The 11,334-nt window shown below is 34.3% G+C and overlaps 2 protein-coding genes across 4 annotated transcripts; one reads left to right on the top strand and one right to left on the bottom strand.

Moving 5' to 3' along the window:
• Positions 1 to 800: 800 nt before the first annotated feature.
• Positions 801 to 2,410, top strand: LOC131629254 (nodulin-26-like). 2 transcript variants are annotated; one of them, XM_058900055.1, is made up of 4 exons: positions 801 to 916; positions 1,046 to 1,264; positions 1,531 to 1,737; positions 2,115 to 2,410. In XM_058900055.1, the coding sequence occupies exons 1-4, from the start codon at positions 803 to 805 to the stop codon at positions 2,322 to 2,324; spliced, it is 750 nt and encodes a 249-aa protein (XP_058756038.1). In that variant the 5' UTR covers positions 801 to 802; the 3' UTR covers positions 2,325 to 2,410. The 2 variants fall into 2 exon arrangements, with proteins under 2 accessions (XP_058756038.1, XP_058756039.1); XM_058900056.1 differs by having other exon boundaries at positions 2,099 to 2,283.
• Positions 2,411 to 2,552: 142 nt separating this feature from the next.
• LOC131629253 (cryptochrome-1-like) lies at positions 2,553 to 7,760 on the bottom strand. 2 transcript variants are annotated; one of them, XM_058900053.1, is made up of 5 exons: positions 7,204 to 7,759; positions 6,268 to 6,486; positions 4,879 to 5,585; positions 3,449 to 4,266; positions 2,553 to 2,888 (listed from the first exon to the last, which is right to left on the bottom strand). In XM_058900053.1, the coding sequence occupies exons 1-5, from the start codon at positions 7,514 to 7,516 to the stop codon at positions 2,885 to 2,887; spliced, it is 2,061 nt and encodes a 686-aa protein (XP_058756036.1). In that variant the 5' UTR covers positions 7,517 to 7,759; the 3' UTR covers positions 2,553 to 2,884. The 2 variants fall into 2 exon arrangements, with proteins under 2 accessions (XP_058756036.1, XP_058756037.1); XM_058900054.1 differs by lacking the exon at positions 2,553 to 2,888 and having other exon boundaries at positions 3,445 to 4,266; positions 7,204 to 7,760.
• Between the last annotated feature and the right edge of the window lie 3,574 nt (positions 7,761 to 11,334).

The raw sequence follows: 11,334 nt of genomic DNA, 5'->3' as shown, positions 1-11,334 counted from the left end.
TATATATATATATATATATATATATATATATATATATATATATATATATATATATATATATATAAATCCTTTAGAAAAGGGTATTATTAGTTTTTGGAGATCCTTGAGAGTTCTCCCTCTTTCTTTTTTTTCTCCTCTTTTGGTTATATATGCATGGATGGTCTCTTTGGAAAATTTTCACGTCACCAATAACCATCATAATTTGGCCGGCCCATGGAATGTTTTCAGATCAACACATCAATGAAGAACTAGTATTAAAATCAAACAATATGAACTAAAGTCCGCACATCCGCACATAAAAGGAACAATTATAACAACAATTTGCCGGCCAAAGGATTTGGAACGCTGCTTTTCTTCCTCTTGGCACAATATCTAACCTTATGCGTCACATCATTATTTTGACTTATTTTCCCTAGCATTACAAGTGGAACTCACATTTATTTTAATCTAAAAAACTATTGCTGCAACACAACTTTCATTTTAATAGATATAAGTGCACAAAAGTTAAAAGCTAAATTATAAAGGTGAAATTTTTTCCGGGGAAAAACTGAGTATCCTCTGCACGCAACTGCAGAGATTAATCTCTTGAGTCGGGAGAACCACAATAGATAGTAAAACTCCTTCAAGAAAAGTTTCTAATATGTAACACTTATTTATTTTTATAATTCAAGTGATATGTTATTTCACTATAACCACAAATGAAACCGACAAAAAAGTTCACTATACTACAACAGACCCTACTTTCTGCATATAAGTAAACAAAACTTGAACAATACTTTCAGTTTGGCATTGAAGCTATAACATGGCTGATTCACTCTCAGTTAATGTTGATTCATTACATAGCCTTGAATTAAATGCTAAGCAATCAAAATTTACTACCTATGAGGCTAAACACTTTGCATCTAGCATCCAAAAGGTAATAATAATTAATCTACAAATGAAGATAATCATGAAGAACCATATATAGTTATAGTTAATTTTAAATATGTATAATGTGTTTATTTGACTAATGTGAAATTTTCTAACTTCAACTTTTCAAGTGTAGGCTATTGCTGAATTTGTGGGTACATTTATTCTTATATTTGTTGGTTGTGGTGCTGCTCTTGTCAATGAGAGGCTGCCAATCACAGTTGTTGGCATAGCGACTGTTTCGGGCTTAGCTTTAACCGTCGCTATATATTCGGTTGGTCATGTCTCCGGTGGTCATTTCAATCCTGCTGTCACAATCGCATTAGCCGCCGTCCAAAAAATTCAGTTCAAACTTGTAAGTAATCCACATCCTATATCATGTAGCCGTTGCAGAAGATCTATCACAATTTATTTGGTTTAGATCATCTGCAACGGATGTATGGTGCAATACACTTCAAAGTTATTCAATCTTGTAAATTCGTTAATCTTTCAAGATCTAATAGCTTTGTAGTCTATTGCACCACATATGATTCTGCAAAAGATCCATGCTCAATTGTTACTAAAAGATAGTGATGAAATATCATTATGACTCAATGACATGGATCATGATTCCTTTACTAGGTGCCTGTTTATGTGGTGTGTCAGTTAATGGGTGGCACACTGGCCACTCTCACTCTGAAAGTGTTGTATCATAACAAAGTGGATATTGGTGTAACACTGACCCAATATTCAAATTCAACTTCTGATCTTGAAGCATTGCTGTGGGAATCCATAATCACTTTCATATTCATGCTTACTATTTGTGGTGTTGCCACTGATCACAGAGGAGTAAGTACCACAAACTCAACTATCTGATCTTCATTCATCTATATTTAGTATCATACTCTTTATGTAATCATCTGGTCACTATTATAAGTAAATTTGACTTTTTCAGTTCATTCAACAATGGATGTATCTGATCTATATATTGACTCTATACATCGACGTTCAATGAACCAAAAATATCAATTTTGATTATAATAGTACACTATTATAAGTAAATTTGACTTTTTCAGTTCATTCAACAATTGATGTATCTGATCTATATATTGACTCTATACATCGACTGATCAATGAACCAAAAATATCAATTTTACTTACATGCTAAGCAAACATTTTTTTGAACTAATATGTTGCTTTATTGAAACAGATTGTTTTCTATGCAGGCCTATTACAGGAGCTTCGATGAATCCCGCAAGGAGTTTAGGCCCTGCCATAGTATCAGGCAATTACAAAAACATTTGGGTTTATATCATAGGTCCAACTATTGGAGCAATCTTTGCAAGTTTAGTTTACACTTTCCTAAGAGTAACAAAACCAACTCAACCAGAACTACCATATCACATGTGAAATACCATAAGCACTTAACTTTTTAACCCATAAATTTCTATGAGCTTGATCAAGCTTTTGAGGATCTGTAATCTTTAGATGACTACAAATTAATCAGAAATACAGAAGCACTTATACAATGTGGACGGTTCATAACAGAACAAACTATGCGTTTAATCGCAATCATAAAAACAAAAGTGACTCGTGCATTACCTTGCTAGTAGTACTATATTACATTTAAGGGAAGAAAGTGTATCTAAGGAGGGATCATCATATAAAGAAATATATCAGCGTTAATCATAAGAACAAACCCGAGTTTAAAGCAAAGATTCAAAAGTTGGTGTTTTTTTTCTGGTCACTACACAAAATATATATACTTTACAATAGGACTGCTACACATTTTGTACAAGAAGCAATGCGGATATGAAACTGCCGCGAATGAACTGAAATTTCCAAAAACATTGAACATCAGCAGTTAATAATTTGTCAACACTTTCCCAAAATGAGCTTTTTCATGTAATCTCCAATGCCATGTTCTCCATCCCACTTGGTGAGATTGCATTTTCCATATCCCTTGCTTCAAGTCTGCGTTGTATATAATGTGAGTTTATCTGCAGCGAAAGAAAAATAATGGCAGTAAGTTAACAGCTTATGACATGTGACTAAGCTGTTTTCAGATTATTTCAATAAGCTCTCTAGAATAACTTATGAAAACAGCTTAAAGCTTAGACCCGTTTGGATTAGCTTGTTTGAGTTTGACTACTGGCATAAAACTTGTGAGACTATTTGCATGAGCTTATGAAATCAATTTATAATTATGTCCATCAGTTGTTTTCGGTTTCTTTCCATAAACTCTGAGTCAATTTATCAAAACAACTTATAATTTACATGCAAATAGTTTGAGCTTGTTTTATCTAGTTAGAAATAACTTATACATAAACACTTGCATGATAAGTTAATGCTATAAATGCTTAATTAAGTTGTTTCCGGAGATTTTGTCTCGTTAAGCCAACTCAGTTGATAGCTGTGCAGAGACATCGGACTGCAGACTGCAGGGACGCGGGTTTGAACCCGTTATATCCCACTAATTCACCTTTAAAGGCTGAAATTCGAGCGACTAGACTACTTGAATAAAAAAAGTTGTTTCCGGTGATTTTGCGCGAAAGCTCACCCAGTTTGAGGTAGGCGTGTCCAACTCATCATTTGGTGTGACTGTGGATGCCTCTGCAAGTAAGGTGAAGTGGCTCCTATACCATTTTCATCATCTACAAATTGATCTGAGAAGTTAGAAGCCTGTGGCGACCACTCCGGAACTACACCTCCGTCTCTTTCTCTCCTCGTACTACTCGAAGATTCCGCTGTTGAATCTTCAGCTGCATTTCTCAGCCAAAATGTAGTTGTAGTATTATTACGACGTTGTCTAGTGTTTCTATTTACATTCTGCAACACTCCTTGGTCCATTGGTTCTCGTCCATTTTGTTGTCCATTTTGCTGTGCATTTGCATTTGTTGGCACTTCGGCTCTGCTGTCTCCTGCTGAGTTTCGAACGGAAGAAGTTTCTTCGTCTTCCGCTCTCACTCTAGAATAAGTCATACTTGGCACCATTTGATCCTGGTAGCGCCGGGTACCGTGAAGCGGATTGTTCCTAACAGGTTCATGTCTTTCCTCCATTTGTATGTCTTGAGGAAAAGCAATAGGAGCGGTTTCAGTAGAGTCTCCAAGACCTTCTTCGGTTCCGTTTTCGGCTGCAGTTCTTGAAGCTGCTTCTAGTTGCCACATTTGTATAAGCGCTTCTTCCAGTCTCACTGTTGCTGCATCTATTTCCACAATCGGAAGAGGGTAGTTTGAGCCGAGTTCAATACCTGCAGCTTGTAGTACGGATTCCGGTGCATTCCAAGGATGATGTATCCATTCAGTCGGTAGTCTTGCAAGTTCCGGTAGCCAGCGTCGCACATATTCTCCGTTTGGATCACATTTGTATCCCTCAAACTGAAAATCCATAAACCAAAATGAGTGCATCTATCACTAGAAATATAAAATAAGAAAAGATTTTGGAGGGTTGAAAAGATTTATATCCCTCGTAAGCATACGAAATACCCGACAATATAAGAAAAAAGGGTTGCAACTAGAAACTCTTGGGTCTGTTCGGTTTGAATTATTTGAACTAATCTACCGAAAAAAGCTTAACATTTGTGATAATGTTCGAGAGATTTTATGAAAATAGCTTATGACATGTCCATGGCTGTTTTTAACTTATTTCCATAAACTCTTCAAGATAGCTTAAGAAAACGGCTTAAATCTTAACAATTTGATTTTATATGATCTTTTGTTACATAAATAACTAACACGTAGTCCGCAAATCCTAGCTAAACTGGCAGAAGCCGATATTGCTAGGTTGGACGTCATCACCAGGGTTCGAACCCTGGTACTCAAACAGGACCACTCAAAAACCAATGAAGTGTTTAGAACAGTAAGAAGATAATGCAACTCATAATGTGGTTTTATTTTACCCAATAAGGAAATAAAAATATTCAAACAGAAAATGATCAAACATAAGAAAAGGCCAATATAAAGCTAGATTATATACAGAAGCAATTGCACCTGTGGATTATCAATTCTGTCGAACTCACGACCGTCGGGTAAAGTACCAGATATATACTGCCAACCAAGAGCATCACTCTCAAGATCAGCATCCAAAAGGGTATCCCAAAAATATTTCATTCCCCATCTCCAAGGAAGCTGCAAAACTTTAACAAAGAAACTCGAAACGACAACGCGAATCCGATCATGAAGCCAACCCGTAGCCCACAACTCTCTCATTCCAGCATCCACCAAAGGGTAACCTGTTCTTCCTTGTCTCCAAGCCTTAAAATATCCTTCATCGACCACCCAAGGGAAAAACTTAAGGTGTCCAAGAAGAGGCCTTTCGTGACTATACGGGTGGTTGAAACTAATGTACCTTGAATACTCTCTAAGACCAATTGACTTGAGAAACAGGTTAACGCTTTCTTCACCGGCTTTGTTTCCTTCGTTTGCCCAAAACACTTGCTTAATTCGGACGAGATGGAATACTTTCTTGACACTAACTTCTCCGAAATGCAAATGTGGGGAGAGAAATGAGGTCGTGGCGCTGTCCGCTTTCCTGCGGTTCACAGAGTACTCGATCAGTGGACCGTTTATAAATGTCGTCAATGCCTTGTTCGCATTGCTCCACCCTGGTGACCACGCTCGAGCAAGAAGCGCGTTGCTTGATTTCTCTAATTCATCTTCAAACACTAATGTATCAGAAGGACATCTTGATATATCACCTGCGGCATTACGGGATTGTTAACGGAATGCAAATCAAAGTTAAAACAGATGGATGTTTCATCAAACACGACAAAACATCAAAGAGAAAAGGCAATCAACAACTACAAAGTATAACTTTTGTAAATGATATGATTATACTTTGGTGGCTTCTATGTGATTGGTCGTTCACATTCGGCGTGAAAATCTTCTGAAAGCCCAACGACGAATGATGTCAATACTTTGAAAGTTGAAGTTCATGATCCTCCACGTCGTCACAACTAAGGACATATACATGATCGGTGTTGGTTTGACAAAAATTGAAAAAACAAATGAGTTGAGCTTTGAGGCAAGCAGATTCATTTTTCCTAGTTTTTATCGAATCGACACCGATCAAGCCATAGTCTCAGACATGACAACATGGAGGACCATCATCAATCATTGTTAAAGTTTAAGAAGATTTTCAAGTAACGTCCGAAGCGGTCCACCATGGAATTTCTCTTTTTTGCTGTGTTACAAAAAGCAACTTTTAAACTGATTAAAGCAAGTATTCTTTTCTCAATACGGATTAGTTTGTTCATTATTCCAGAATCCAAATTAAGAACCACAAGTGATTATGCAGCTGGCAAAAAAAGCAGATAACAACCATTATCAAAAAAAGTTGAAATAAAAGTGAGGCTAAAGAAAGAAAGGAACAAAGTAAACCTGGAATAATTCTTTTAGGTGGGAGAAGAGGTGCTTGTGGGTCATAAGGCATGCTAAGGCATCTTTCCCAAAAAGAATCAAAAGTTGTGAATGGTTGGCCATGTTCATCATTCACATCCCATGGTTCATACAACAAATCCGAGTTGTACGATCGTACGGTAATTCCTTGAGCCGTTAGAATTTCCTTCGCTCTATGATCCCTCACAAGTGACAACGGATCTGTAACATAGAAATGTACACATTAACACAGTTTAAAAACCAGTAAAACAAATTTAAATAAATAATCATCGCAAATTATAAAAGCAACTAATATGAATGGAATTAAGATATACACCACAAACCGATAAGAAAATCGAAGAAATTGTAAAATTATAATCAAAGAAAGATTATACTCGGCGACTAAAACCTCAAACAGTTGCAACCAAGGATTAATTCTACAATCTACAATGGTGTTGTCTATATTACTAAGCTACAAAACATATCGAAATCTTAGTATTATATTTGAGAAATCAAAAGATATATGAATTGTACACAATAAAACAAAAGTAATCTATCAATTTAGTTCCCTTCTATCACTCTCGTACTTAGTCCCTAAAGTATATCATCAGAAGGCGCTGATATCAATATGATTATTCACCGTTTTTATGATGAAAAACAAATTGTGGTAAATTCACACTGCGACCACCTGAAATATGAGACCAATATTTAAAACCTCATAGGTAGTCCTAAAACTACATAAAATCTGTCAAATTAGTCCCAGTTGTTACAGATTCCATATATTTAGGGATTAAATTGATAATTCAGTTGCAAAACCTAACAAAGCAAGATAATCATAGAAACTAAATTGAATCAGCAAACACAGAATCATGCAATAGCATCATCATATTCAGCAACATAAATTCAGATAAGATAAGAACAACCAAACAAAAAACTAACCATATAAATGATTGAAAAAGATTTGAGTGGCTCCAGTGGACTTAACAACCTCAAGCAAAGAAGAAATACTATCAGTTGATCTTTTGGTAACAAGAGGAGTACCAAGATTCCTCAAAGATGAATCAAGATGAGACAAACTGTTCTTCAGCCACCATCTTGAAACTCTACCAGGATAATATTGTCCTTCTTCCTCAGGTGCCCAGATAAATACACCAACCACAGCACCTGCTCTAACTCCTGCTGCAAGTGCAGGGTTATCCTCTACCCTCAGATCTCTTCTGAACCAAACTATGCTGCATCCACCACTTGACATCTTCTCCACAGAACAAGAAAAAAAGGGTTTTTCTTTTTCCCCTTACCCTTTACTATATTCAGGTGAAATACAATAAAAATGCAAACTTTAATAAATTATCTTTCTCCAAATATATAGCATTACTTTTGGGCTGTTTTTTTAATGCAAAAAAATTGTAATTTTGGTTCTTTTTTCACTCAAGTTGCAAGAACTAAGAAGGGTCCAAGGAAAGAGAGTGTGAGAGATAGAAGAAATGAAAGAGGATTGGTTGAGTGGGGGATACTATGAAATTGATAGAGAAATTGTAGCCACTACTTTTTTATGCTGTGTGTAGATTTTTCAATTTTTGCTATTATCCTATATATGCATAAAAACAAAACAAATCACATCCAAGTCTCAATTTTTTTCAATATACCAAGTGACACATAATGGAGAATCTACAAATAGATAGATACAGAAGATATAAAAATATTAAAAATTAAAATATATTATTTTCAATATATAGTTGTAAGATCAGATGGTAAATGATCTCTTACAGGATTAATCGGAAGTTCAGGATTCAAACCTAATTTGATTGTAATAGTGTTAAAACTTTGCCATCTATTTTGAATTGTATTAAACTTCATGATTAGTTTCTGCAGTTGCGCATTCAATATTAAATTTTTATCTGAAAAAATTACTTTCACTTACATGTTGCAAAACCACAGGGGTATGTATGCATGCTACATTATTATTGTTATCTTCATGATCCAACACAACACTATCTATCTAGGTGAGTGAGTTCATAGTGTATGTATTTGTGCAGTCTTTTAGATTTATTTTTTTTACTAATAATAGAAGGAAAATCTTTTGTTTATGTTCTTGTTCATGTGTCTAACCAGAACAAATAATAAACAAATATTTTTTGAGAAAATAATAAAAAAGAGATCATACGTTGTTTATTGTTGTTCAATGTCATTTATAACATGTTCCCCAGGTTTCAGTACGATTAGAAGGGGTTACTTTGCTTTTAATGCATTAGTACTTTTATTTTGATTTTACCTTAGTACTTCAATGTATTTATAGTTTACATCATCATCCATGGTATAAATTTCTTAAGATCTTTTTATAAAATAAAAAAGCTTAAATCTTTAATTGCAATAAATTTCATTAATAATATTTTTATTTATTTCTCTCACTTTTTTCCAACAACAATATTAAATATATAATGAAAAAAATTATTTTCTCTTTTAAAAGTAGTTAAGCTTGTAAAAATAATTTAAATTATTAATAATTTTTTAATAAAATAAATATATTAAATTATGAGTTGAGTAGAATTATTAAATTTATAGTAAATCATTAAACAATTCAAAAGATAAAGATCCAATAAATTTAGAATTTATCTGTACATGAAATTTCAACCACAAATTTTTTTAATGCATGATTTAAATAAATGATTTAAATAAGTTCAAGCTCTATAGAAACCTAAGAAATCAAATTTGAAGGTATATTTACCACAAATCTACACCTTGATTTCAAACTAATGATGCTGCTCAACTTTTACCCGTCATCCAATTGTTTCTCTCCAATCTAAAATTACTCTTCAACAAAATTAATCAAGTCCAGACAATATTTAAATTTTGAACTAGGTAATGATTTGACAAAAACGTTTGTCGAGTTTCTCTCTAATACAACTTTTCCAACTGCAATTTCCTTATATTCTATCACATCTCCAATAAAATATAAACAAAATTCATGGAAATGCTATCCCACTTACACTCTGGAATGTTCAACAGTTGCATTAACCCAGAAGGTCTCTGATGCTCAACCTTCGACTTTTGACTAGTTAAAAAAGCATAATCAAACTCAACAACATCTTTCTTCATCCCAGGCCACTAAAATAATCTCTTTTAGTCTTGATACATTTTCGTAGTACCTGGATGAATACTTAAACCACTTTTATGTCCTTCTTTAAGGATACTCTTCTTAAGTTCGGAAACATATGGAATGCACACTCTATTCCCAAATCTCATCACACCATTCTTATCAATTCATAATTCACCTCCTTTACCTTGGTTAATCAATATTAATTACTCAACCAATTTTAAGTCGGATTTTTGTCCTTCTCGAATCTCTTCAAGAATACTACTCGTCAACTTCAACATTCCCAATTTCACACTATCAGGAATTGATTCGCACACCAAACTCATATCTCTGAATTATTTAACTAATTCCAATTCACGCACCATCATCATTGACATTGATCGCGACTTTATGTGTCTATTAATCGAAAAATTGCAAGTGCACAGTCGTGTCGTGTAGTTTTAAAAGATATCGAATCCACAGGGACTATGAATCGAACTACCGTTATCTAAGGTTACTATGTAAAGCTAAGGCTAGCAATATTTTAATTATGTTATAGAGGAAAAATAAAACTTAGATCTAGATAAAATATTAATAGGCAGATATCGGTATGTAATTCGTCAAACTTAGAGAATTCGAAGTTCCATTGGCCTGGTTTTTAATCTAACAAAAATCCTTCATTAATTACTGTTAATTTAAAAGTCCTTTTCTCAAACTCTCGCTCTATTGAATCAGACTATGATCCAAACTCATAATGTACGCTCTCGCTGTCCCATTAGATTTAGAAGCACTTTTTGAAAACAACAGAATCAATAGAATTCCTTTTTCATGTAAATAATATCCATTTAAAAACCATTGTCTCAAACTCTCGCTCTGTTGACTTAGATTATGCTAGTAATCCCTAACGTACGCTCTCGTTGTCCCGCTGAGTTTTAAAAACACGTTTTGAAAATAAATAAAAATCTAATTAGTTTTAATACGCTCTTGTTGTCCTTAAAACTAATGTCAAGTGTCCACTATCCGGTTTAAACCTCAAACTCATGCTCTGTTGATTTTAAACCTTAGTCCGTTTTTACTCTCGTAACAAACTTTTAATATTATTAATTGGATACTAAACCAGAAAAAGTGATTTTCGATAAAATATTATTTAGGCCAATTTATTTCGTATCCCTTCTGTTAGATTAATTTACATACCGATATCTGATTAATTTAGCTAGACATACTTTTTAAATTAAACATGCATAAACAATTGTGATTAATATATTCAGGCATATTCAGTGGCATACAATCGGATAACATGCAATAATATTAAATAAATCAAAGCTATTATAAATAAGAAACCTGAAAATAAAAGGTACTAGAATTAAACTTTAATCTTCGAAATGCTTGAACTCTCCACCACAGGTCGGTTGGATTGCTCTTAAAAAATTCAAAACCAAGGAAATAAAAAGAACTTAAATCTAACTTAAGGTTAGACCAGTTAAAAGTACACAACAATTTTCGGTGTAGAAATTATTGTGAGAAAAATAAATGAAATACGGTAGAATGTTGAATGCAAGTTTTCTAGAAAATTTACGGAGAGAAAATTCAGGACACCAATTGCTGGATAAAAAACTCGGACCCCTTCAAAGTGCTTGCAAAGTTACTTATATAGTATTCAAGTGGTAACAGTTTCCTCTCTCTAAGTCGCCCGTCTCAGTCTTTTTTTCCTGAAATATAGTGGCATTTAATTTGACTTGGAAAGTGCTGGCAAGAAAATAGGGGACATGGACTTTAGGGTTTTGAAATCCCCTTGAAGGAGTCTTAAGACGGACGTTTCAAGTTGTTGAGAAGCGGGGACGGGCGTCTCCCATGCTTGAGACGTGGGCCTCAAGTGTTGGGCCTTGGAGGCGGGCGCCGCCACTTGTGTGAGGTGGGAGCTTCAGCTCCTTCGTGGGCTGGGCTCCATATTTTTCCATTTTCTGTCTTCTATTTTTGCACCTCCACTTTGCCATATC

Source organism: Vicia villosa, unplaced genomic scaffold (assembly GCF_029867415.1).
Source record: "Vicia villosa cultivar HV-30 ecotype Madison, WI unplaced genomic scaffold, Vvil1.0 ctg.000540F_1_1, whole genome shotgun sequence".
Lineage (NCBI taxonomy): Eukaryota > Viridiplantae > Streptophyta > Magnoliopsida > Fabales > Fabaceae > Vicia > Vicia villosa.
This window is presented reverse-complemented; position numbering and strand designations above follow the sequence as displayed.